Source organism: Prionailurus viverrinus, chromosome E2 (genome assembly GCF_022837055.1).
Source record: "Prionailurus viverrinus isolate Anna chromosome E2, UM_Priviv_1.0, whole genome shotgun sequence".
In the NCBI taxonomy this organism is placed as follows: Eukaryota; Metazoa; Chordata; class Mammalia; order Carnivora; family Felidae; genus Prionailurus; species Prionailurus viverrinus.
This window is the reverse complement of record NC_062575.1, coordinates 29,893,796-29,919,670: the sequence shown is the minus strand read 5'-3', so window position 1 is coordinate 29,919,670 and position 25,875 is coordinate 29,893,796. Positions and strand designations below refer to the sequence as shown.

Below are 25,875 nucleotides of genomic sequence, written 5' to 3'. Positions count from 1 at the left end.
TCCCTCCAAGAACCGCTGCTCTCCAACCTCTGGACGTCACGAGTCTAGAGTGGTCGCGCCAGATGTCCCCCCGCAGGGGGTCCTTAGTCTTGGCGCCCGGATGGGGGTAGGGGTGGAGAGGTCGCGCACTGCCCGTGCCGCCAAGGCCGGGAGCGGCTGGCGGCGGGGCGAGGAGGCGGAGAGAGGAGAAAAGAGGAGGAGGGCGAGCGGGGGGGTGGGGTGGGGTGGGGCGGAGAGGGCCGGGCCTGAGCGCGCCCCCCTCCCAGCACAGCCAAGCGCCCTCCCAGCCCAGCAGGCCACATCTGGCGGCTGCCCCCTCCCTTGTTTCCGCTGCATCCAGACTTCCTCCGGCGGTGGCTGGAGGCTGCGCATCTGGGGCTTTAAACATACAAAGGGACTGCCGGGGCCGGCGGGAACGGGCGGCGGCGCGGGGCTGGGGCGCGGGGGCCGGACCATGCGCCGCTGAGCCGGGCGAAGCCCAGGCCACCGAGTCGAGCGGCCCCTCGGAGCGCAGCGCCGCGCGGCGGAGCAGGCGCCAGCCAGGCGGCGACGCGGCCACCCGCACCGAGCCAGCGACCCCCGGGCGACGCGCGGGGCCCGGGAGCGCGATGACCGAGGCGCGAGGGGCCCGGGGCGCGCTCGCCGGCCCGCTGCGGGCGCTCTGCGTCCTGGGCTGCCTGTTGGGCCGCGCCGCCGCCGCGCCGTCGCCCATCATCAAGTTCCCTGGAGATGTGGCCCCCAAAACGGACAAAGAGCTGGCCGTGGTGAGTCGCTGCGCTGGCCTCCAGGAGTCAAGTTCAGAGAAACTTCGGAGGCCGAGGATTGGGGGGTGGGGGTGGGGGGGTTCTCCGGGTCTCGGGAAAAGCCACCCCCGCGGTGGGCACACGGCTTGGGGAGGAGCTTCAGGAAACAACTTGGGGGGTCTTTGGCTAGCTGAAGGAGGGAATCTCGTTTTGCAAACCGTGGGGGATCCTCGGTAATTGGAGAAGGCCTTTGATAAACAACTTGGCAACTTTTAGGACACAGCAGGGGTGGGTGGGGGGCGAGAAACCAGCGGGGGTAGGGCAGGGAATGCTTTGGCAAACAGCTGGAAGGGACCCCTTTTGTAAATAGCAGGGGCATTGTGTAGTATCTGGGGGATTTGGCAAGGGGGCAGCTTTGTAAACAACTTTTGGACACATCTGGGGGGGTGGCTAACAGGCCCCTGGCGAGAGTCGGAGACCTTTGGCCAAAGGCCTAAAAGGGGTCTCTTCTGAAAATGGAGGATCTTTCGAAGCCTCTGTAGGACTTCGGGAAGAGGGTCCATTGGCACACAATTTGGGTTAACTTTTGCACACATGTGGAGAGGAATTCAGGGTAAAGCCGAGCTTGGCCAACGTCGAGGAACCTTTGGCATACATCTGGAGAGAGGCCTTGGAGGGGATTTTTTGGCAGATATTTGGGGCAGGAGGGAAGCAGAGAGCGCATCGTTTTCACCTGGCGCAACGGACAAGTTGGTCAGGAAGGTCAAGGGTTGCACCTCGGAAAGTTTCCTCGAACTTCTCCGGAGAGGGCTGAGGACCCGAGGAGAGAGCTGGCCGCCCGGCGCAGGGAGGGGCGGCGCGGGAGGGCCCGGGCGCGTGGGGCGGGGGCGGACTGAGCCTTGAGCGCCAGGAGCCCCGGCCGGCCGGAGAGCCGCCAGGCAGCCCTCCCTCCTGGCGGGGCTCCGAGCTGTGGCTCAGACGTTGTTTTGCCAGCGCGCTCACTCACTCGCTTGCCTGGCTGGAAGGGCTCCCTGACCGACCGCGGCAGCGTTACACGTTACACAAGGGGGCTGGGGGCACCCGAGGGGCACCTCTCCTCACCTTGAGAGCCCCTGGGGCTGAGGACCCCTCCGGATGTTCCTTCCCGCCTTCCAGACATCTGCTCCTTTATTGCTTCACCTACCCCAGAAATCTCATTCTCCTTCATCCTGGTCCCCATCCTGCCCAGGACAGGACTTTGGTCCCCTCTGGTCACCCTAGGTGCCCCTTCTCAGGATGTGATAACACCACTCCCATTTCTTACATATAGATGTCTGTCCCAGCTGGGTAAGTGGGTTGGGAGACCTTATATTTTTAGGGGGCTGCTTTTTTACAAGGGTCTGGAGCTGGCTGGCATGTTGACGTGGCTGTTGGTTGGGGGTGAAGGTGAGCTTTGTAGCACTGACAAAGCTACTTGGGTCCCCACACCTCCTACAGCACCTGGAAGTCCGTGTTGCCCAGAGGCAATGCAGTAGGAGGCCTGAGAAACCTCCTCTAGACTTAGACTGGTTAGGTTCACATCAGAGAGACTCTAACAACTGACCTGCTTAGGCAAGTGACTTAAGTTCTCAATCTCACCTGCTTCCGCAGACAAAATAATAGTGATGCTTGTCTCAGGGCTAAGGGGGAAGTAATCCTAGACACCTTGAAGGGTTCCCGGCACACGGTAAACATTCAATAAGGGATAACCTTTGTTCTCATTCTCATTATCACTATTATTATACCCTCTATTTCCCGTTCCTAACTGCTCCCCAAACAAGGTTAGGGCCCCTGTAATAAGGTCTCCCGGCTGTCTTTACAACACAGATCACATATTTAATATTGCACCCACTATGGTCTATCAGCCTCCCCACACTGGGATCTGAACCCTGGAGACTAGAAACATCCGTCGTGTTCACCAGTTTATCCCCAATAATACTGGCACAGGGCTGGGCACATGGCAGCTGTCAAAAAAACATTTGGTGAAGAGACAAATGAGCTGGTCGGTCCCTGCGACTCCCCAGGGGTCTGTTTGGTTTAGGCCTTGGTTAGGGCAGAGCTGGCTGCTCAGATCCGGAAAGACAAGATGATTTTCTTTTTTGGAAATGACAGATCTAGGATTTGTACCCAGGTCTGTCTGCAACGGGAATCCGTGCACATAAGCCATGAAACTCCTTATAAGAAAAGCGAGAAAAACAATTTCTATGTCATCAGCCGTTAGGTGAATTAAAAGAGATGACAGAGGAGAAGAAGAGGGGCAGAGGGTTAGAGTTCCGAGTGTGGACCCAGGAGCCAGATTGCTTGGATCCGAATCTAGCTCCTCCGTTCATTGCTGTGGGATCTTAGGCAAGTTTCTTAACCTCTCTGAGCTTTAGTTTCTTCATCTGGATGATGGGGATAGTAACAATAACCATATAGGGCATATAGTAAGCACTCAACACGTGTTGCAAGCCATGCTTTACAGCTTTGATGTGACTCAACCAGTGGGTCACAGAGCTGGTTGGGGAACCCGGGATTCTACCCAGTGCTGTTGGATTCCCTGACTACTTTGGTCAGTATTGTGCCATCCTGACGTGGCTGCTTGCCTCTGGGTGTTCCTGTCTTCCAGCAATATCTGAACACCTTCTACGGCTGCCCCAAGGAGAGCTGTAACCTGTTCGTGCTCAAGGACACACTAAAGAAGATGCAGAAGTTCTTTGGGCTGCCCCAGACGGGTGACCTTGACCAGAGCACGATTGAGACCATGCGGAAGCCTCGCTGTGGCAACCCTGATGTGGCCAACTACAACTTCTTCCCCCGCAAGCCCAAGTGGGACAAGAACCAGATCACATACAGGTGCCAAGGCAGGGCCCCTGGGCCGTGGGGACAGTGGGTCTCCGGGCCTTGCTTCTCCCTTCTTGGGGACCCAGGGGGTATCCAGTGAGGAGCCTGGAATTCTTATGAAATGGAGTCAGATGGACCACAGCTTGAATCTCACAATAATAGCCTTGGGGCATCAGTCAACTTAGTTTCTAGTGCTCTGAGCCTTGGCTTTCCAGTCTACAAAACGGGGCTAAAACATAACCTTCCTAGTTGGTTGTTGGGAACTAAGCTTGGTCATAAATAAAGGGGATTTCACGACGTCCAGCATACGGTAAGAGCGTAGTGAATGCTAGTCGTTCGTCACATTATATGCACTGTTATTACGATAATATGCTATTATTATTATTAAGTGGGGTCGTTGGAGCAGGTGGAGGGAATTTGATGATTGGTTGCTAATTGAGTTTTATATGATATTAAAGAGTTGTTATAACTGATTGTGAACTGGGCTGCGAGCGCTGCTCTGTCTGGCTCGTGCTGGATTCCAAGGGGGAGATCTCTGCCTTGTGCCCCTTAACGCGTTATTCATGCCTCCTCACCCGCCAGCCAGAGGTGAGGAATGAGGCTTCTGAGCCAGGGCATGGAGGCATGGGCTGGGCTAGGGCTCCACAGAACCCCAAGGCATTCTGGGTGGGCTGTTCTCCCAGCAGGCTCTGTTCAACACACACACACATATACCTGCCCGTGCATCCAGGCTCATACACGCTCGTATGTGCGTGCAGAAGTCTATGCACCCCTCACCTGCTTAAGCACACACTTGCACACCTGTACTCATGTGTGCCCATCCACACATGTTCAGGCATGGTCACACACACAATTGCATATACACACTTGCACCTATATGTCCATGCTCGTGTGCATATGCACACTCACATTCCTTGGTACACACAGGCACACTCACACGTGTTTCTATCTCCTCCAGGATCATTGGCTACACGCCTGATCTGGACCCCGAGACAGTGGATGATGCCTTTGCTCGTGCCTTCCAAGTCTGGAGTGACGTAACCCCGCTAAGGTTTTCTCGTATCCACGATGGAGAGGCGGACATCATGATCAACTTTGGCCGCTGGGGTAGGCAGAAGAGGGGTCAGCAGGGGGCCAGGGTGGAGACCAGGGGGCAGTCTGGCCATTAGAGGGGCACCGGAGTCCTAAGCATAGCTTAGACAGGAGAGTAGAAGATGTAGACACTGGAGAGCCACGCTGATGTGGGGGCAGGGGACATGACAGGGGGGTGTGCCCTGAAAGCAAGTGGTCTACCTGCACTGCCCAACATGGTGGCCACTGGGTACATAGGGCCGTTTACATTTAAATAAAACCTAAAATTCAGTTTCTCGGCCACACTGGCAACATTTCAGGTGCTTAGTGGCCACAGGACATTAGTGGCTACTGAATTGAACAGCACAAAATATATCCCCATCATCACAGAAAGTTCTACTGGCTAATGCTGGGGGGACACTGAGCAACTCCGGATGTGAGGGTGGCTCGGAAACAATGGAGCAGTGTAGACGCCAGAGTAAGCAGAATAGAACCTGGGATCAAGGACACCGTGTGGGCTGGCCTTGTGAACACTGGCGGTAGTGGAGACGTGCAGGGAGGGAGCGTGGACGTTGTGAGCAGCGTTGTGACGTGGGCGAAGGCACCGGTGCAGGCAGCAGTGTTGACGTGTGGGTGGATGGTGTGGACCTGGGCGGCAAAGTCGGCATGAGGGCTAATGCGGATCTTGGTGATGGTGTGACCTGAGGGGAAGCGCTAGGGCCAAAATGGCAGGGAACGTGGGGTAGGTGATGTAGACAATGGTGTAGAGGTGGGGACAGTGAGTGAGTGGTGAGGACGCCGGAGTGGCATGTTAGTCTGTGTGTAGGTGTAACGTCGGTAGTGAAGGTCAGTGGTAGAGATACCATATAGACTTGAGGGGTACCGAAGACCGTGGGATGGTGACGATCAAGTCAGGAGCCCTCTGCGGAGACACCGTGTTCCGTTTTCCCGCTGCTGGATAACCGTACCGGGACAGGGAAGGGGACAGACGTTAGGGCCGCTGTAGGACCGTGGTCTGGGCGTGGCTGGGTGTGGCCGGGGCAGCTAGAAGCTGAGACCCACTGTGTTACAGAGCACGGAGATGGATACCCCTTTGATGGCAAGGACGGGCTCCTGGCTCACGCCTTTGCCCCGGGCCCTGGCGTCGGGGGAGACTCCCACTTTGACGACGATGAGCTGTGGACCCTGGGAGAAGGGCAAGGTGAGAAAGTGAACATCCGCACGCCCGGGTCTCCTCCCCAGTCCTCCGCGAGCCTCGCCGTCCCTAGCAACCAGGACCGTGGCTTCCTTGGCCGCCGTGCGCACCTCCATCTGCTCCGATGGGACCGGAGAGACGGCAGGGGGAGGGAGGTCACGTAGCCCGGTGAGTCAGAGTCCCGGTCTCCAAAGAAGGGCCCGGAGAGGCTCACACTCCACCCCCCCCCTGCTGCCCTCAGTGGTCCGCGTAAAGTACGGGAACGCCGACGGGGAGTACTGCAAGTTCCCCTTCCTGTTCAACGGCAAGGAATACACCAGCTGCACGGACACGGGCCGCAGCGACGGCTTCCTCTGGTGCTCCACCACCTACAACTTTGAAAAGGATGGCAAATATGGCTTCTGCCCCCACGAAGGTGAGCGTCCACCTGGACCCGGGGTTTCCACCTCAGCCTCCACCTTCCCAGGTTCCCCACTACCCCCTGCGCTCCCCACCCCACCCCAGGCCGGACGCGGCCAGTGTGCCCCACTTCACTGGTTCGTTCAGGCCCTACCAGCCTCATCTGAGCCACTGCTGTGTCCTTCTCATCGGCACGATTACGTACGTAATACTTGCAGGAAATCAGTTGTTTTGTTTTGCCCTTAGCAGAAATACTTGCGAAATCACAGGTTTGACGTGCTAGTTATTTTTTTTTTTTTTTCTAATGTGCACGAGAATGAATTTAGAATTACTAAGATGCCCAGTGGTCCTCCGGCCAGAACTGGGGATTCAGGGACACGAGGAGAGGCTGTGGGGGGGGGGGGGTGGATCGGAAGCCTAGCAGTGGGATTCAGAGGCGAGACTCAGACACCGAGGCTGGTACCCAATCTGGCTTGGGGACACCAGCCCTGGGAATTTCAGCCATCGTTTCCGGTTCTGATGCTGACTCTTCCAGTGTGTGTGTGTATGTGTGTGTGTGTGTGTGTGTGTGTGCACGCGCGCGCGCGTGTGCACAGCTGCGTGCACACGTCTGGGTGTGGGACTGTTCCATGTGCCTCTCGGGGTCTCTATCTTCCCTTTCTTGTGTCTGCATCTCTGTGTCTCAGCGAAGGCATTAGGCTTGACTCAGTATCTTTGTGTTTTTGCTGATGCTTGTGACAAAACGTTTAGAGATTTTGAAGCCATATAGAGCAAGGAGTTTCCTTAAGGGGTAAGGGTTTTGACATAACACACCCAATCCTGTTTTAATAGATCCTTCACGATGACACACACTTCATAACCAGAAATCACAAAAACAGTGCGTGTACATCTCAAAGCTCACGCGATAGTTTGTATTAAGTAAGAGTTCAAGTCATTGACCATTAATAAGTCAAATTTTTAAACAAAGATATTTTATGTCTCTGGCATTTCCCAGTAGGGATTCGAGCAGAGATAACCTTGCCATGTGTCAGTCCCTGTGATTAGAAGAGAAGGCCTTGATCATGGAAGTAGAAACAGCTGTAATTCATAAGTTTGGTTTTTCCCTGCATAGGACATTAGCCATTTACTTGGTGTTTAGCCAGATTCAAGTACATACAACATGCACGTGTTTGGTCTTGGGATAGAGGTTCTGGTTACTCAGCCCCTCCTGACTGCTGAGTCAATAATTGCTTTTCTTCATCCTTGCTGGGGGCAGGATCTGAAAGGGGATGGGGGCTTCCTGGGTGGTAGAAATGAAGCTGTTGGGAGACCAGAGACAGAGGCTGGCCTCCATCAAGATTAACACGTTGCCTTTCCCTCCCTGAGGCCACCAAGGCGTCTGGCTTCAGTTTTGGCTCTTCCCTTGGTCTCCTTGTTTCTGGCATTGCGGGGGGAAGGTCTCTTGGTTGGGGAGAGGAGAGTAGTGAGGATATGGGACCCTGATCCTGTGGTCCCTGGCCCCCATTTTGGCCATGGTGGAGTTAATGAGGGCTGATGAGGTCACCTCTGGCGCCGTTGTGCACAGATGGTCCTTGTTACGCACTTGTGGTTTTGCTAGCTGGCAATTTCAGAGATACACCATTTTGTAGCTTTGGGGGTGGATGAAGGCATGGGGGAGCAGGGGGAAAACCCAAGACAGACAAGCCCGGACTCTGACTCCCACTCTCCCCAAATTCTCCAGGCATAACCTCTGTCTTGGGGAGGTCAGAGTGGGAGCTCGGAGTGCATATTAGAAGGTGTCTGGAGACGCCACCTCTCTTCCATTCTCCCCCTCCTTTCCTCCTCTCTCTCCTACAGAGACCACAGGAGGGCCGTCCAGGAAAGTGCCTGGGGTTGAAAGGGAGGTGAAGCTTTCTCTGTTTGTGTGTGTGTGTGTGTGTGTGTGTGGCAAAGGGTGTGAGCAAGAGAGAGATGACCATCAGCAGTTCCAGAACCAGCCTTCTCAGAACCTCCGTTTTCCTTTCTCTCGAATGCAAAGATTTGTGGTCCTGCCGACCACCATGGATGATATTTTTAGCAATCTGCATGGCTTGGGCACAGACCAGGCAGAGTGGACAGTCACCTTGGGGTTGGGTCAGGGGCAGGGCTCTGGAGGCCCCATGCTGTGTGCCAGGTTTTAACCATTTCATTGGTGGGAGGAGGGGTGGCCCATAAGGTCCCAGGGGAGGGATCGAGGTGGCTGGGGAGGCAGGAGTACCCTCCAGGGGACCAGAGGAGCAGCAGCTCAGCTACCAGCATAGACGGGTTTTAACATCTTAACGATGCTATATCTTCGCTGGTGTGAATTGGCAGGTTGGCCCCCAGCCAGCCCTGCGCCCACGCAGGTGCTGAGCTCATTCCGGGTTGGGCGGTGGGTGGCCTCTCACATTCATGCTCTCTCCGTCTCTCCCTCACCCCCAGCCCTGTTCACCATGGGTGGCAATGCTGACGGACAGCCCTGCAAGTTCCCATTCCGCTTCCAGGGAACATCCTACGACAGCTGCACCACCGAGGGCCGCACCGACGGCTACCGCTGGTGCGGGACCACGGAAGACTACGACCGAGACAAGAAGTATGGCTTCTGCCCCGAGACCGGTGGGTGTCTCCACAAAGCTACCAGAGCCCCCTCCCCCTGTCCGGGGCAACTCATCAGAGTCCTTAGCAGCTGGTACAGCATGAGCACCCAAATCCGAACAGATGCTGATCAGAACAATAGCCAGTTCAGCCGAAATGGTGATCCCTAATGTCAGGCCAGCTCAGGACCCTCTGTGAATGGCCCACCCACTCTCAGCTTCCTTGTAATCGTTTCTCTCTCTCTCTCTCTCTCTCTCTCTCTCTCTCTCTGTCTCATCTTGAAGTGTGTCTTCCCTGCCTTTCTTTGCTCTAGTCTGTTTCTCTGTCTTTTGGCTTCTGTTTTTCAGTAAGGACTCCCTTCCTCCCTCCCTCCTTCCCTCCCTCTCTTCCTCCCTCCCTTCCTTCCTGATTTTCACTGAGCACCTGCCTTCTGCAGGAGACACAGGTAGGTCTTCCACAGGAGCCCGCATGATGGAGCTCACTGTCTAAGTATGCTGGCCCCGTTGGCTGTGCCCAGCACCCTTTGCCTCTGGTCCCCTCCGGCCTCATCCACAGGAGGCTAATAAAGCTCTGGAATCTGGCTGCGTGGGTTTGACGCTTCCAGCAGTATCTGCTCAGGCAAGTTTCTTAATTTCTCTGAGCTCCAGTTTCCCATCCACGAAATGGGGGTGACTTACAGTCCCTACTGCACAGGGTTATAGAGACGTGCTTGCACCAGTGCCCAGGGCTGAAGCGGGTGCTCCATAAGCGTGATTTGTTAATGTCCACATCGTGTGGTTCCCTGGTGGTGGCCTCAGATGCCTTGCTGCCCCCTGACCCATGTCCCTCGCTCCACAGCCATGTCCACTGTTGGCGGGAACTCAGAAGGTGCCCCCTGTGTCTTCCCCTTCACCTTCTTGGGCAACAAGCATGAGAGCTGTACCAGCGCGGGCCGCAGCGATGGGAAGATGTGGTGTGCGACCACGGCCAACTATGACGATGACCGCAAGTGGGGCTTCTGCCCTGACCAAGGTACAGCGCTCCGCCCGTCGGGCAGAAACACCAGATGCTGCCCCGCCCCTGCACTGGAAACCTTCCTGGGCCCCCACCACCTCTGGCCTAGACATCACCCCCAGACACCCACCTGTGCTGGCAGACACACTGCTTTGGCTGAGGCCCCGCCCATCCGTGGAGATGGCGCTCTTCTCCTCCGCCTTGACAGCCCCACCAGGCGGGGCTGTGGCTATGCAAAACATCCCAGTGCCGAGCGCAGGGTAACCCTGTTCCAGAGAATGATTCCCCTGCAAGGCATTCCCCTCCAGTGGGGAGCTGCCTGCAAGGAGCTGGGTGGGCAGGAAAAGAGAGGAAAAACAGGAGGAGCGTCATCCGTTCTCCAACACCACCCTCCAGGTAGCACAAGAGAGTCCCCAGAGCCCTCCGTGTCCCATTGGCACCCTCTTTTGCCAAGTTGTGAATGGGTGGGGGGACCTTGACAGTGTGCCCCCCAGGGCTCACAGGCTGGGGCAAGAGCATGACCAGGAGATAGGCCATGACCTTACTATGTGGTCAGTGCAGTGAGCAAGGTGTTTGGGGGCACTATGCCCACTCTAGTCTGCAGGGCCCAGTGGATTGGGCTTAAAGCTCCCTGATGGCGCCAGATGGCCGGTGAGAGGTCTGGTCTGGGGCTGGCCAGAATTAGATCAGCTTCTTTTTATGTTACTTTTCTTCTTTTTTACTCACAGTGGGGTGGTATTTGGGTAACGGCTAACCGGCAGAGACTGGCCGAAAGACGTTTTCTTTTTTTTTTTTATTTTTTAAATTTTTTTTTTTTTTTTTTTTATTTAACGTTTATTTATTTTTGGGACAGAGAGAGACAGAGCATGAACGGGGGAAGGGCAGAGAGAGAGGGAGACACAGAATCAGAAACAGGCTCCAGGCTCTGAGCCATCAGCCCAGAGCCCGACGCGGGGCTCGAACTCACAGACCGCGAGATCGTGACCTGGCTGAAGTCGGACGCTTAACCGACTGCGCCACCCAGGCGCCCCCGAAAGACGTTTTCTTAACCCCTGCCAGTGCCACTCTAGGACGTATCCTGATACTACCTGCCCTGCTCCAGCTTCTACGTAAAGGTGGGATTCTCCATCTGCTGGAATGGCTTAAGACCCCAGAGCTGTTGTGGCACACTTGCGTTCCCTAGGACTGTCATAACAAAGTGCCACAAACTGGGTGTCCTAAAGCAACAGAAATGTATTCTCTACAAGTCTAAAATCAAGGCATTGGTACAGCCACCTTCCCTATGAGGGCTGCATGGCCCCAGTCTCTGCCTCTGTTTTTACGTGGCCTTCTATGTATCTTCTCCTCTTATAAGGACACGGGTCACACTGGATTAAGGGCCCACCCTGCTCCAGTGTGACCTCCTTTTAACTTACATGTTAATTTATCTGCAAAGATGCTATTTCCATATAAGGTCACAGTCACGGGAGCTCCGTCTTAGGAACTGAACCTATCCTTTGGGGAGACCCCCCTCATCCTACAGCCTGCCCTCTGTCTGTGGCTAAGCCTGGGCAATCACTCCAAGTGGGAATGGTTGTCATTACTTCCCCTGGGGCAGGAAGGGTGAGCCCAGTCTCTTTCCTCTTCGGAGACCCTACAGTGCAAGTTTTTTGGTGTTTTTTTTAATCAAATGGGACCCCAAGTAGAGGATTTGCAGCTGCTATTTGTTCTTTATAGCACACAGCAGCCGCCCACCATGGGAAGGGACAAACTTTGGCTGACCCGACTTGGAAGCAATGGGCATAGTATCTCAGTCCCAGAGTATTCGGGAGAAGGAAAAATCAATATGTGCCATTTGCAAGGCTCTTGGCCCTACCATGGGGATGTCCTCAGAACCCTCATCCTCCCTTGTCTCTCTCCCCTTGTCTCTCTGCCCCCCTCCCCTCCTGCGGCCCTTAGGGTACAGCTTGTTCCTGGTTGCAGCCCATGAGTTTGGCCATGCAATGGGGCTGGAGCACTCTCAGGACCCTGGGGCCCTGATGGCACCCATTTATACCTACACCAAGAACTTCCGCCTGTCCCACGACGACATCAAGGGCATTCAAGAGCTCTATGGTAACCTTCCGTGTGGGGCTTCGGGATGGGGGTCTGGGGAGGTCACGCAGCCCAGGATGGAGGCCAGGGCTTGGGAACCAGCAAGGTCCCATCTCTCCAGGACCGCAGGAGACCAAAGGCAGGAGACAGGAGTACTGATCAGCTCTGGGGGTATCAGAGCAGCCCTCCAAGGGGACCCCTGGATAGTCCCTTTCCTTTCCAAATAGCACCAGTATTCATGCCCCTCTTGGCTCCCCAGAGCCACTCTGTGAGGTCGGCAGGGGAGAAACTGGTTCTCCATTTTCTAGGTGAGTAAACTGAGGCCTGAGGAAGGTACCCCTTTTGGCCCAGCGTCACCAGGAAAGCAACCAAGTTAGGTTTAGAATCCAGGAGAGGGAGCTAAATACAGAGCCGAATGTCCCAGCGTATGGAAGATCCTGATGAGACCGGCAGGGGACCCAAGGTGTTTGGTTTTCATACCCGATTCTTTTATCTTGATGTGTAATAGGCGTAATTCAACCAGAGCTTGAAAACAGTGATTTATTTATTAATGCTTACGATGAGGCTAGAGTAGGTCCAGTAAGAAAAAAAAAAAAAAAAAAGGTATCAAATGGTCCCGGTGCCCGGACCAAGTCAAAGGGAGAGATGCCAAGTTCAAGTGCATCTGCCCCTCACCCACAGCAAGAGATGGAGCAGGTCTTTACCTCCTTGGACTCACTTTTGTCTTCTCTAAACTGTGACGGGTTGCCACGAGGAACAAAGGGATGAATGCTTGAGAAGGTTCCACACCCCCGATGCTGGACACACTGGTGGCCGCTGTTGGCCTTGACTCTCTTTTGGGCTTAAGAACCTGAGCTCTGGGTTTGAATCCTTGGGAAGGTCGCTCCACCTTTCTGGGCCTCAGTTTCCCCATCTGTAAAATGGCAGTAATAACGGTGCCTCCTTGCCAGGGCCATGGTGAGGACTGGTTCGGGCGATGTCAGTGAATAGCATTTGTTAAGTACCAACCAGCTGGTTGGGACCCTGGTCTCTCTTCACTGATCTGCCACATCCAGGCATCATCTCTGTGTCTTGCCCGGCCTCACTCCAAGGCCAGAATACTATTTCTTCTGACCCTTAGCAGGTTGGGTGGGCAGCCTTGGGGGCTCAGCCTGGTGGGGAGAGCCCCTGGAGCTGGCGAGAGTCTGAGGTCACGTCCTCCTCCAGGGGCCTCCCCTGATATTGACACTGGCACCGGCCCCACCCCAACTCTCGGCCCCGTCACTCCTGAGATCTGCAAACAGGACATTGTTTTTGATGGCATCTCTCAGATCCGGGGGGAGATCTTCTTCTTCAAGGACAGGTGAGTACAGGAGCTTGCTTCTCGTCCTTGCCCTCTGCCCATGTCCCGTTACCCCGGTGCCCCCAGCCTTTGCTTCACAGAATGGCCCATACAGACAGCTTGTCCTATGTATTGGACAGCCTCCAGATGTCAGTGGCTTACCGCAATGGGCATTTCTATTACTCTTTCCTAGTCTATGGGTCTGCCAGGTGTCTTGGCTTTGGGCTGCGGTTTGGGTTCGGGTATCTTCTGCGTATCACTCACTCTCCTGGGATTAGCAGCTGCTCGTGGCAGATGACAAACACAAGAGGCCAAATCAAACCACACAAACGTATTTAAAGCCTCCACTCACATCATGTCTGAGAATGTTCCATTGACTGAAGCAAATCACATGGCCAGGCCCAACACCCACTATAGACGGTGGTACTGAGAGGTCACATGGCAAATGCACATGGATGTGTCATTCTGAAATAGGGGTGGAGGGAAGAATTGGAAACAGTAATCCAGGCTCCCACAGGCTTTCTCCTGGAATGGCCTTGACCTCAAATAGCCAAATCATTCTTTCTATGGGGATCAAGTAACCGCAGGGGAGAGGTGGTATCCTTTATGCTGTAGATAAAGGCCTCCACTCAATCGATCAAGAGCTGAGATTCACCCAGCTGTCCTAGCCCTCCTGGAGAATGGCAGACAGTATCTAGGACTGCATTAAAAGGTCTTTCCATCGTCCATCTGTACATACACATATACATACACCCATCCATCATTCATCTATCTGTCCATCATCTATCCATCCATCATCCTTTATCTATTACCAGTCAGTCATCATCCATCCATCGTCCATCCATTCATCAGTCTGTCGACCCATCCATGCATCCATCCATCCATTCATCAGTCTGTCGACCCATCCATGCATCCATCCATCCATAGAATGTGGTAGGTGACAGAATGAGCTTTGGAGCCAGATTCCCTGGGTTGGAATCTTGGACCTGCTCTTAACGGTTGCATGATTATAGGCAATTTAATTATGTATATGTGGTATGAAGTCCAGAGGTAGGGCTGCCTCCAGGGGCAGGACTCAATGATATCTTTGTCCACAGCCATCCTCCGCGTTGATTTCACCTCAAGGCTGGGTCCCTCATGGTCACACAATGGCTGCCAGTGGCAGCAGGCTTCCTTGCCCACATCCGGCAGGAGAGAGAGAGAGAGAGAGAGAGAGAGAGAGAGAGAGAGAGAAGTCCCCAGATAGGAGATACAAGTCTATCCAATCTTGTTAGGCTCACATGAATCATATAGCAACTACTGAACCAATAATAATTGCCAGGAAATGCTAAGCTCTGATAAGCTTAGACCAGTGGTTCTCAAAGGTTGGCACATATCAGGATCATCTGGAAGGCTTGTTAGAACAGATTGCCGGGCCCCAAGCCCAGGGAATCTGGCCCATAGGTCTCGAGTGGGACCCAATAATTTGTGTTTCCCAGTCCCCAGATGATGCTCATGCTGTTGGTCTGGGGAGCACACTTTGAGACCGGTGGCTTAAGCTAATCGGAATGGGGTTTGGGTCCACCGGTGGGCAAACTTGGATCATGAATACCGGAGTTGTGTGAGGAAGGTTGGTAGGGGAAGAAATGGGTAATGGGTGCTGGTACACCGCCAAGAGTGCCTGCAATCTTGTGACATTATGAAGATTTCGTTTTACAAGGCATACAACGTGCTTGGCACTTAGTAGGCCCTCCAGAAGTAATAGTTGTCACTCTTGCCAAGGTGCACGAGTCCATTGCCTTTTAATTCAAGACATTCTGTGAATACCATAAGCCCCTGCCTCAATTGGCTTCTGATCTAATAAAAGATATTTGAAGACGTTTTTAAATAAAAGATATTTAAATAAAAGATATTTTAAAACAACAACAACAACAATCAAACTACTATTCCAGGCACCCAGTGTTGATGATTTTGAGAGACTCAGAGGGATAAGAATATGGTATGGACAGAGGTAGTTAGGGAGGGCTTCCTGGAGGAGGAAGCAAGACAGGGAGCAAAAAAGTGGCTTCTCTGCCCTGGCATCTTGCAGAGGGGGCTCCGCCCATTCTCCAGTCTTTCCAACCTTCCTTTTGCTCTTGGCTCCTTCTCCAAGGGCGTCATCGCTGGGACGTTTTTGAGTGGGCTTGGGGAGCTAATATTACATGTGGTAATAGCTGCAGAGTGACCCAAGGTGTGGTTTTCTGTGTCCCCTGCCCCAATTCCAGGTTCATTTGGCGAACAGTGACACCACGTAGCAAGCCCATGGGGCCCCTGCTGGTGGCCACATTCTGGCCTGAGCTCCCGGAAAAGATTGATGCTGTATACGAGGCCCCACAGGAAGAGAAGGCTGTGTTCTTTGCAGGTGTGTGGGAAGGGGCCTGCCTCGCCCTCTGCTCCACAGGGGTCTGCACCGTGGTTCCTGTGCACCTGTGGGTGCTCCCTCTCTTTAATGGATCCGTTCTCTCAACCATGACTTCCAAAAGCATGGGATTCATCTGGGAGATTGGCTCAGACACCCAGCATCAAATAGCATTAGCCCACGTGTGAACATTTCATTACCTTTTAATTTTCAATCCTTCTGATCCGTTTTCTAGAAGGAAAATTACAGTTCAGTGCTGGTGCCTCCAACGCTTTCCTGAAGCTAGAGCCTTTGACTGTTTTGAGTTAGAATTTTTTAAAAGGTGATTTCATTTTTAACATTCAAAACTTAGTTCAAGAAAATAAATATATTTTCTATGGATTTCAGGATGAATTCCCTGAAAGCCACATACTAAGCAAACAATAGTAGAAAAAGTCTCTGTAAGTGGTTAAGAATCATCAAGGTAGCGTCACACGGCTGACATCGGGGAAACCCTGCTCCTTCGACATTCATTTGAACCTACAGCGTGCCAGGGATCCAGCCCGGCCCTCACGGAGCTCACAAGCTAGCGGGGTGGTGGGGGGTGCGGGGAGAGAAAAGCAGGCTGTCAGGAGGAAATGCAGTAAGGCTATAATCATAGGGGAGGGAGGACTGATAGGAAACTGCCCTGGTCCGAGGGGTGGGCACAGGGACTGCCTCCTGGAGGAGCTGAAGTCTTAGCAGCACAAAGGTACAGATTCCGCCAGCCAGCTCCCCGCCTCCTCCGTCCCAGAGTGCTCATGGGCTGTGATGCAATATTAGGAAAAGGTCTTCATGGTAAGTGTGGCACTTAGCGTGTGTGGCCTGGTGAGGGAGCAAGGCACGCACCCCCCCCCCCCCCCCCCCCCGCCTCCACTCACCTCCTCGGCCAGGCAACTTCTATAAGCAATTTGTGAAACCGTATACGTGAGTCTTGATTCTGGGCACTGAGCCCGAAGTGAGCAGGACCTTGTGTCCCTGATGAGAATGGGCACGGTGGGGTCCCCGGCAGACAGAGGACGGGAGGGACAGGCCCGCCTGAGGGATTTCAGCACCAGTCACCAACGCACGCTTTGCTTCCGCCGCAGGGAATGAATACTGGGTCTATTCAGCCAGCACCCTGGAGCGAGGGTACCCCAAGCCGCTGACCAGCCTGGGGCTGCCCCCTGACGTCCAGCGGGTAGATGCTGCGTTCAACTGGAGCAAGAACAGGAAGACCTACATCTTTGCTGGAGACAAGTTCTGGAGGTAAGGGGGTGGGGCAGAGTAGAAAGGAGAACAGCGCAGCCATCTGTGTGGACGAAGAGAAGACACTGTGTGGTTTCCTGGTTCCTGGGTCAGAGTCGGAGGTTTGGGGCCACGGGTGCCCCCTCCCTCGCCTCTCCTCTCCCAGAGCTGCAGGCCCTGTGAGAAGTCCCTGAAGGATGAAGCATCCTTGTGCACATTGCTGCTAGGGGTCTGGTCAGAACCTCCTTTCCTCCTCAGAAGTCTTTCGATTGGGCCCATGTCTGTCTGGTGTGGGGCCCCCGATTTGGGAGTGACTCACTGAAGACGAGGGTAATAAAAATAAAGGTAGCAGCTGCTACTAATGACACTGGATGCCAGACATTATTCCAAGGGGCTTTATGAGATAAGTATTGTTGAGGAACCGGGGGGTCCGGAGAGGTTAAGTATCTGGTTTAAAGTCACACAGCCATGTCGTGGCAGGTTGGGATTCGAACCTGGGAATTCTGGCTCCTAGAGACCATGCTATTTATTCTTCCCTATTCTCTATAGTACCTGGGAGAGTGGGGTCCTCAGAAATGGGGGTGGTGTAGGTGGGGGTGGCAGAGGGCAAAATACGATGAAGACAGAGATAGGTCCACCAGTTGCCCGCAGAAGCATCCAGATCAGGCCCCACGGGAAGCAGCAGGCACCCTGTGAAATGTCTGCCACGGGGCCAGTGTCTGTGGGTGCAGGCTGGCAGTGGGCCAGTTCAGAAGGAGGTTACTCACCGCTCTAGGTCATCAAAAGGAAAGGGTTCAATTCCAAGAGGCCATGGTCAGGGCCATGGGTCAGGGAGCCCAGTATCCGTGAATGGTCAGTGAAAGGCCACCCGGACTTCCGGAATTTGATTAGAAAGCTTCACCTTTCCCAGACAGGGAAGCTGTGGTCCAAAGAAATTAAATACCTTGTCTACGTTATTTAAATGTAAGTGTGTTGGCCACAGAACCAGGATTGTAACTGCTTCTCCTGGCCCCAAACCCTCAACCCCTCCTCCACTCTACCCTCCGAGTCATTCAGTCAGTGGAAGGGGTGGTTGGGGCGAGGGGTGGTTGGCACCTTCCTCCTGTGGCTGCTCCCGCATCCGGGCCCTTTGCCGGCCATCCCTGAAACAGTCCTGCTTCCCTCCCAGGCCTCCCTCTTCTCCCCCTTCCCTGCCCTTCCCACCCGCCCTGCCCCCAGCTGCCCTGCATTCAGAAGCTGTTTGCCCGTGTCAGGGAGGAAGTCCAGACATATTGCTAAGATACTTAGCAACTTAAGCTGATGGATATCTCAAGCCTCAAGAAAGAACACAGTCAGCCAGGAAACCTCGGAGCGGGCTTTCTGCCCGTAGGCTCCCAAACACTCCTCTGCACAAGCACGTACTACAAATAGCATCTCAGCGCGGTAGGCGCCCTGAATCTCTAAATCTTAGAATGCGGACAGTGAGCAGCACAGACAGGCAGAAACGTGAATCTTCGAACCATAAAGCAGCACTTGTGTCTACAAACCATGGTGTTGGAAGGACTTTTGTGCTCCCCCTGCAGGGCCCCCTGTGTATGTGAACATATAGGACAGATGTAACCACGTGTGAACGCGAGTGTGCCCAAGCACGCATGTGTACGCACACACACGGACACGTGGGCTGTGGCGGCACCTGGTTGGGATTCGGGCAGAGTTATCTGCTTCCCAGTCCCTTTCTGCAACGAGCCCACCTTCCGAAGCTGGGGTCCAGAATGCACAGGCTGCTCTAGAAGGTCAGTGAAACTGACTTAAAAGCAGCAGAGCTAAAGGCCTTTCTGGAAGCTCTGGACTGGGTTTCCAGAAGACATAGTCAATGAGCTTGAGACGTTGTTTCTGGAGCCGCAGTTTCAGAGGCCTCAGGGACCTCCCTGCTGGAGAAGGAAGGAGAGCCCCAGATGACAGAGGACAGGCATCTGCCTCCAGCCTGGCATGCCCTCGTCTGTGCCAGGGCATTCTCAGCCCCTGCTTCTGGAAGCTTCCACCAAGTGCACAAATGTATACTCAGTATCTCCTATGTGCCAGGCACTTAGCTGGGTGCTGGAAGACAGTGGTCAAGAAATAGTCACGCTTTTCCTTGTGGAGCTTACAGTCGAATGAAGGAACTAGATATAAACATGTTTGAAAAGAACAACGATGGCTTCCGTGACAGGCTTATCGCAGGCCTGAGGCTGTGCATTTCACCTTTATTTATCTTTTTAAATGCTCACTTATTTTTGGGAGAAAGAGAGGGAGAGACCAGGGGAGAGACAGAGGATCCAAAGTGGGCTCTCCGTTGACAGCAGAGAGCCCGATGCGGGGCTCGAACTCACAAACCATGAGATCCTGACCTGAGCCGTAGTCGGACACTTAACTAACTGAGCCACCCGGTGCCCCTCACCTTTATTTCTTTTTAAAGGTAGATCCTATTTTAGCCCCGTTTTCCAGGTGTGGAAACTGAGGCCGAAGTACCTCAAGGGTACCCCCGTGGAAAAGCTGGGACAGAAATGTCTGTGTTCTTAACACAGGCTCTGCACTGCCAGTTTCCACAGCGGTGGGGAGGCATGGAGTGTCACAGAGAAAGAAACCTTTTCAGGCAGTGTAGGAACCTGCAGACAGAGAGGAAGACGAAGAGCTTCGGGCCCCTTCAGAGCCAGCACCTTCTGATGCCCTGATGCCTTGTTCTTCCTGGCCGAAAAGAACTTGGAAGCAAATTGGTTCACTTCTCCGAGCCTCGGTTTCCACATCTGTAAAATGGGCTTGCTTCCTGCCCTGCCTACCGTCTGTGGGTAGACTGAGAGAGAAATGAGGGCAAGTTCAAGCATAGGACCCAGAGTCGGAGCCGTCACCACTCTGGGAGAATGTAGTGTTGGGGGCGTCAGAGGGGGTGGTGTGGATGAGGTGCTGGGACTTGGGGCTGAAGACTTGGTTTTCGTAGACCAGGTCACGAGGAAGCATATTAGGTTTTGCAAGAAGTCTTATGATGCAGCTGGGGTTAAGAAGGGGTTTCCCGACGGTTCCCAGGGTGGTGGGCAGAGGGGCAAGTGGAAATGGTGGTTGGTGTGAGGGATGGAAAGGGAAACCCACAGGGAAAGCTATTGTTGGTGTCTAGGATCGGCTGGTCGGGCTGGCCTCGGGGAAGAGGGTCCGCTCTGAGGCCCCACAGAGGAAAGCTCGGCTGTCCCCAAAATGGCATTTGAGCACAGATCTGTCTAGAAAATCAGCTCCACAAGGGCAAGACTTTTACCTTGATTGCTGCCGTATCCACAGGCAGGCAGAGTAGGAGATCATTAAAATATTCAGAGAATAATGAGTAGGTTGAGTGTAAGTAGAAAAGCAAAGGAGTCAAAGTGGCCCCGGCATTTTAAAAAAAATCTCCAAAAAAGGAAAACGATGGAGGTATCGCTGGCCAGGAAGAAGACTATGCCAACTAATTCTCAAAGTATTTATCTGGATAAAAGGCACGGCCCAGGATAACTATGTGCCCTGTAAGCTACATCAGGGACGGAGGGGGCGGGAGGCCCGCCCTGTGACTAACAGGGCTTGGATTCGCGTACCACTCATGTAACCTGGCTGTCCCAGATGAGATCATCTCCCAGGATGCGGACGGTCACCTCCACCTGGATGGAGAAGCAGTGGTTTGTCAAAGCCTCTCAGTGAAAGACTGTGGAGGCGGGACCCCATCCCTGGACTCTTAGTCCAGTGCTCCCCACACTGCAGCAGGGATCAGAGTGTGTAAAGGAACTAACATTTCCCAAATACTAAACAGCAGACAGGGAGATAGGCATTTTGCATATGTTATTTCATTTCCTACATACGTTAATTAAGATGCTCAATACAACCCCATTTTATAGTCGGTAAAGCGGAGGTTCAGAGAGCACCTTGCAGCTGGGGGGCCAGGCAGGCCTGGGTTGGATTACCACTTGGGAGCTGGGTGCACTTTCTAAGCCTCTGGTCTGAGTATTCCGGTAATAACCGTGTCCTGGGATTCTCACAAAGATTGACAGGAAATATATGGAAAGTGGTTAAGGCAATGCTTACACATTAGCAGTAATCACAAGATTGCTTTTATGGGACTTTTAAAGGTCACATAACTAATGAGTAGTGGGGTTGGGATCCAGACCCAGTCTGGCTCCCTGGCCTTTGACTCTAGCCGGCCGCCTCCCTGCAGGGCTAGGTCTGGTTTTCCAGGCTCAGCCAGGAGCCAGCCGCTGGGCCCTCCCATCCAGGTTGGGGGAGGGCTGGCCTTAAGGGACACCCCCCCCCCCCCCCCGGTTCCTCATCTGCTGTTTGCTTGCAGGTACAATGAAGTAAAGAAGAAGATGGACCCTGGCTTCCCCAAGCTCATCGCGGATGCCTGGAACGCCATCCCCGATAACCTGGACGCCGTGGTCGACCTGCAGGGCGGTGGTGAGCAGCCCAGCCCCCTGTCCGCTTTCTAGGACCTGCCTCCCCGCCCCCAGCCCCAGGGCCCAGCTCCTCACAAGCACACACTCCCTCATTGTGCAGAGCAGCAAGCGGAGCCCGGGGAAAACAAACCAGCCCCTTCAGCCCAGGGCTGGGAAGGCATCCAGACCCCTGACCTCTGCTCACTCAGCTGGCTCCAGGCAGTAAGACCCAGAAAGGCCCCTCACAGCTGCAGGGCCTGGAGCCAGGGAAGGGGAGGGCAGGAGGCCTGCTGGAACAAGAAACATGGGCTCTGTGCCCTGGATTCATTCCGGGGTTTGGTCCAGGCCCTTTCAGGTTCCACAGGAGGCCTTGTGACTGCCTCCCATTAGCAGAAGGATGGCTCCATTGGAGACAGGACAGACTTTTGTCCTGCCCTCTTGCTGATGTGGCAAAGTTCTCCCACTCAACTCAATCTGCCCCCGGTCCCTTGATGAATAAAATACAACCCCGTATCAGCAAGGGATAGAATTTGGAGTTTGAAAACCATATTCTGAGGAGGCTTCTGTGAGGTCTGCAGGGTCCTGGAAATGAGTTCAGTTGGCTTTTTACAGGAGGTTTCAATTAAACTCCACAAAGATTTCTTTGGAGCCCCTATCATATGCTAAGCACATGGCCCTAAGCCCCGGTGGTGAAAGATCTCACATGTCCAAGAAAGAGCAGCACATAATCTAGGGATTAGGTTAAGGATTGTCTTCGAGAGTAAACATCTATTGAACACCTACTGTGTGCCGGCCTTTTGAAAGAAGGAAATGAGATCACGTACGTCAGGAATCGCACATTTTTTTTTCTTTTTTTTCAAAAAAAATTTTTTTTAACGTTTATTTGTTTTTGAGACAGAGAGAGACAGAGCATGAACGGGGGAGGGGCAGAGAGAGAGGGAGACACAGAATCAGAAGCAGGCTCCGGGCTCTGAGCCGTCAGCCCAGAGCCCGACGCGGGGCTCGAACTCATGGACCGCGAGATCGTGACCCGGGCTGAAGTCGGACGCTTAACCGACTGAGCCACCCAGGCGCCCCAGGAATCGCACATTTTAAAGCCGGTAGGGGCCACGCCAATAGCACGAATGAATGAAGCAGGCAAGGCATACAGTGGGGAAGGGTGAGGTCTGAGGTGAACCAGAAGGCACTTGGCTGATTTACAACCACCTTCTGCTGATGGCTGCTGCAAGAATGGGGGCCCAGTATCGTTCAGATAGTCTAGCTGTTTTAAAAGGGAGCAAGAGGGGCGCCTGGGTGGCTCAGTCGGTTAAGCGCCCGACTTCAGCTCAGGTCATGATCTCACGGTCCGTGAGTTCGAGCCCCACGTCGGGCTCTGTGCTGACAGCTCAAAGCCTGGAGCCCGTTTCAGATTCTGTGTCTCCCTCTCTCTCTGACCCTCCCCTGCTCATGCTCTGTCTCTCTCTGTCTCAAAAATAAATAAACGTTAAAAAAGAAAAATTAAAAAAAAAAAAAAGGGAGCAAGAAATGTGTATTTTCATGTGAAATTTCCAGATGTTTGTACGCTGGCAACTCATTCAGAACAAAACAAAACACAGAATCTGTGTAAGCCAAATAGCCAGCTGTCGGCCTGAAAGGCCTGGGAGCCTCCTCATTTGCCCCCTCCGGGAAGTGCTTAGTTTGTGCCTGTGCTCAGTGGAGCACGGTTATTTACATTAATAATAGCATGTATTAGCCGATTTAATCCTCGCCCAAAGGTCTAAGAGGTCCGTATCTTCACCCCCATTTTACAGATGAAGAAACAGGGACTCAAGAGAGCTTAGTTCCCCAGCCATTCCCCTTCCTCCGGCCTCAGAGGTTGGGGCGGGGTGGGGGGGGGTCTTCTCTGGTTTAAAGCCTTCTTCCCTACGGGAGGCTCCCAGGACCCTTTCATGTGCTATAATGTCCAAGGATGGGGTGGTCACCACCTCCCTTTGTCTCATCCCAGGTCACAGCTACTTCTTCAAGGGTGCGTATTACCTGAAGTTGGAGAACCAGAGTCTGAAGAGCGTGAAATTTGGAAGCATCAAATCCGACTGGCTGGGCTGCTGAGCCGTCTCTGGCTCCTCCAGGCCCCGCGCGTCCATGTCTTCTGCAAAACCAGGCCCCGAGCGCCAGGGAAGGACCCGGAAGGGCCTGGCAGCCTTCAGCTCTGTAGTTAATCAGCATTCTCACTCCTACCTGGTAATTTAAGATTCTGAAGGGTGGCTCTGCCCTGTGCCCCAGGAACGGTGCTGCTTGTACCCCTGCCAGGTGCCCTCATCCCCCTTCCATACCCCACCGGCCCTCCAGAGCCACCCCCAAAGAGATGCTTTGATATTCTCAATGCAGCCCTGCCTTGGGCTGCCCTGGTGCTGCCACGCTTCGGGCTCTTTCTCCCTCCACAACTTTCTGTGGCTTACAGCACCCTTGGAGCCAACAGAGAGAGACTGTCTCAAGAGGGCACTGGTGGCCCGACAGCCCAGCCTGGCACGGGGCAGTGGGACAGGGGCATGGTCACGTGGCCACCCTGCACACCTGGCTTCTCACTGCCGGACGCCTTAGGACCTCTTCTACGTTAGCAGTTTGCTTTGTATGCACTTTGTTCTTTTCTCTCGATCGACTTGATTGTTCCACTTTGAATTTCTTGACAGAAGGACTTCAGGCTGTCTGAAGTCACTCCATGATGCATCTCAGCCCACATAGTGATGGTTCTCTTGTTCACTCTGTTTAGTACGTCCCTGACCCCATCACTTCCTCCACTGGCTGGAGGAAAACCAAGCCATGGCTCCCGCTCAGCCCTCCCCCACCTTCCTTCAACAGTTCCCCATGGGAAATGTCAACAAGTATGAATAAAGACACCAATGGAGTGGCAGTGTTTGCAGGGGTTTTTTTTTTGTTTGTTTTTTGTTTAATCTGTAGAGCCTAGAGAGGGGCTACAGCCCCCGGCAGAAGAAGAAACTTAAAAAGTCTATAAATCTCTGCTCCCTACAGGGCCCGGGTGACATTTGCGGCAAAGGTCAGAGCTGCTAAAATAAAGAGCAGGAGACCCTCCAAGTGGGTGAGCTGGAGTCCCTCTGTCCTGAAGGAAGAGCCTTTGAAATAGCACTGGTTCTGTCACTGTGCTGGCAGGGTCTCATTCAAGGTCCCCTTCCTTTCTGAGGCTCAGTTTACTGCTACTGAACCACAAAAACGCCCCTCCATTAATAGAGTGCTTACTATGTGCCGGGCACTTGACATGCAGCATTTCATTTAACCTTTACAACAGCATACAGAGGGGGAGGCTAATGATTAGCTCAATTTTTACTGATGAGGAAACAGGCCCAGAGAAAAGCAACTTGCCCAGGGTACCATAGCTATCAGGTAACAACCCAAGTCAAGGCCAAAGATGACCTAGAGAAAGAGCTCTAGCCCCAGCCCAGAATCTCCATCAGCAGCATTACCCTCTACTGCCCCCAAAGCCACCCTAAGTAAACATAACTAAGGGAGAAATAAAGTGGGCCTTCAAAACACAGCTTCTATTAATGTTTAAGCTCTTTATCTCTCCTTCCCACCAAGTTGCCCACCCCTAATCCCCTTCTATATAGGAAGCTTGGAGTTGCTGGGAAACGAATTGAAAGCCTGGGATTATTTCGGAGGCCCTTTCTGGCTCTGACAGACTGGTTGCTTCAGGCCTCTCATGGTGAGGCTGGTGATTGGACAGGACTCTCTAGAGGTGACCTTTGTGGCCTGGGAGTCATCTTTTCTCCTATGGCCTGCCCAATGGCTCAGGTCCTTGAGGGTCCTGAAGAGATAGCCTTTTGTGCAAGTTCCTGGCTAAAGAGACACAAGGGACTGCCAGCCCCTACTTGAAGACCCCCGAGGCTAAGGAAGCTTACATCATGACTATAATACACTATTATTAACATACTTTGTTACACTGAGAACATTCCGCGGCTCCACAATGTAATACCTAAAAGGGGCCATTTCTTCACTGCTTTCCTATGAACGCTACATGTTTCATTTTGTTTTCATTGTTACTACAACTTTATGGAGTAGAAATTAATTTTTTCCCATTCTTAGATGAGGGTACAAGCTCAGAGGTTAAGTGAGGAACTGAAGGCCACACATCTATCCGGTAGGGTTGGAAGATTCTGAGATTATGCAGTAGCTAAGTGTGAAGCACCGGCTGTCCCAGGGTCCTGATTCGGATTCTCACCAGGCCCTCCAGGCTGGTGTGAGTCGTTGACCAGTAATTATAAGTTGCCATCTCCAGTATTTGCTTGTCTGCACCCAGGCTTGACCACCTGGCCTCAGGTCCTGGGAAACTGTCTATCTTCCCCAGCCCCACCACTACTCATATAGTTCCAGATAGGCCCTTGAACTTCCTCAGGGTAAAATAGAGCCCTGGCCCAAGTTATTTCCCTTTTGGGGGCCAGGTTCCTCATCAAGCGTGGAAGGCAATAGTTGGCAATCATTGTCTTTTTCTATTAACAGCATCGGGAAAGCTCGATTTTCTTTTGGAGAACCATCTTCCACTGTTGGCCCATGTTTTGAGGGGAAGATTCCACTCCAGGTACCAATACCTCTGTTGTCATGACTCTTTCAGCTGTAACTGGCAAACATCC

The 25,875-nt window shown here is 53.4% G+C and overlaps 1 protein-coding gene across 1 annotated transcript; it reads left to right on the top strand.

Annotated features, from left to right (window-relative positions):
- Positions 1-293: 293 nt before the first annotated feature.
- MMP2 (matrix metallopeptidase 2) lies at positions 294-24,143 on the top strand. Its single transcript, XM_047836502.1, has 13 exons — positions 294-764; positions 3,370-3,596; positions 4,543-4,691; positions 5,728-5,856; positions 6,092-6,265; positions 8,689-8,862; positions 9,679-9,852; positions 11,773-11,928; positions 13,114-13,249; positions 15,472-15,608; positions 16,712-16,871; positions 21,166-21,275; positions 23,238-24,143. The coding sequence occupies exons 1-13, from the start codon at positions 609-611 to the stop codon at positions 23,339-23,341; spliced, it is 1,986 nt and encodes a 661-aa protein (XP_047692458.1). The 5' UTR covers positions 294-608; the 3' UTR covers positions 23,342-24,143.
- Positions 24,144-25,875: the final 1,732 nt, after the last annotated feature.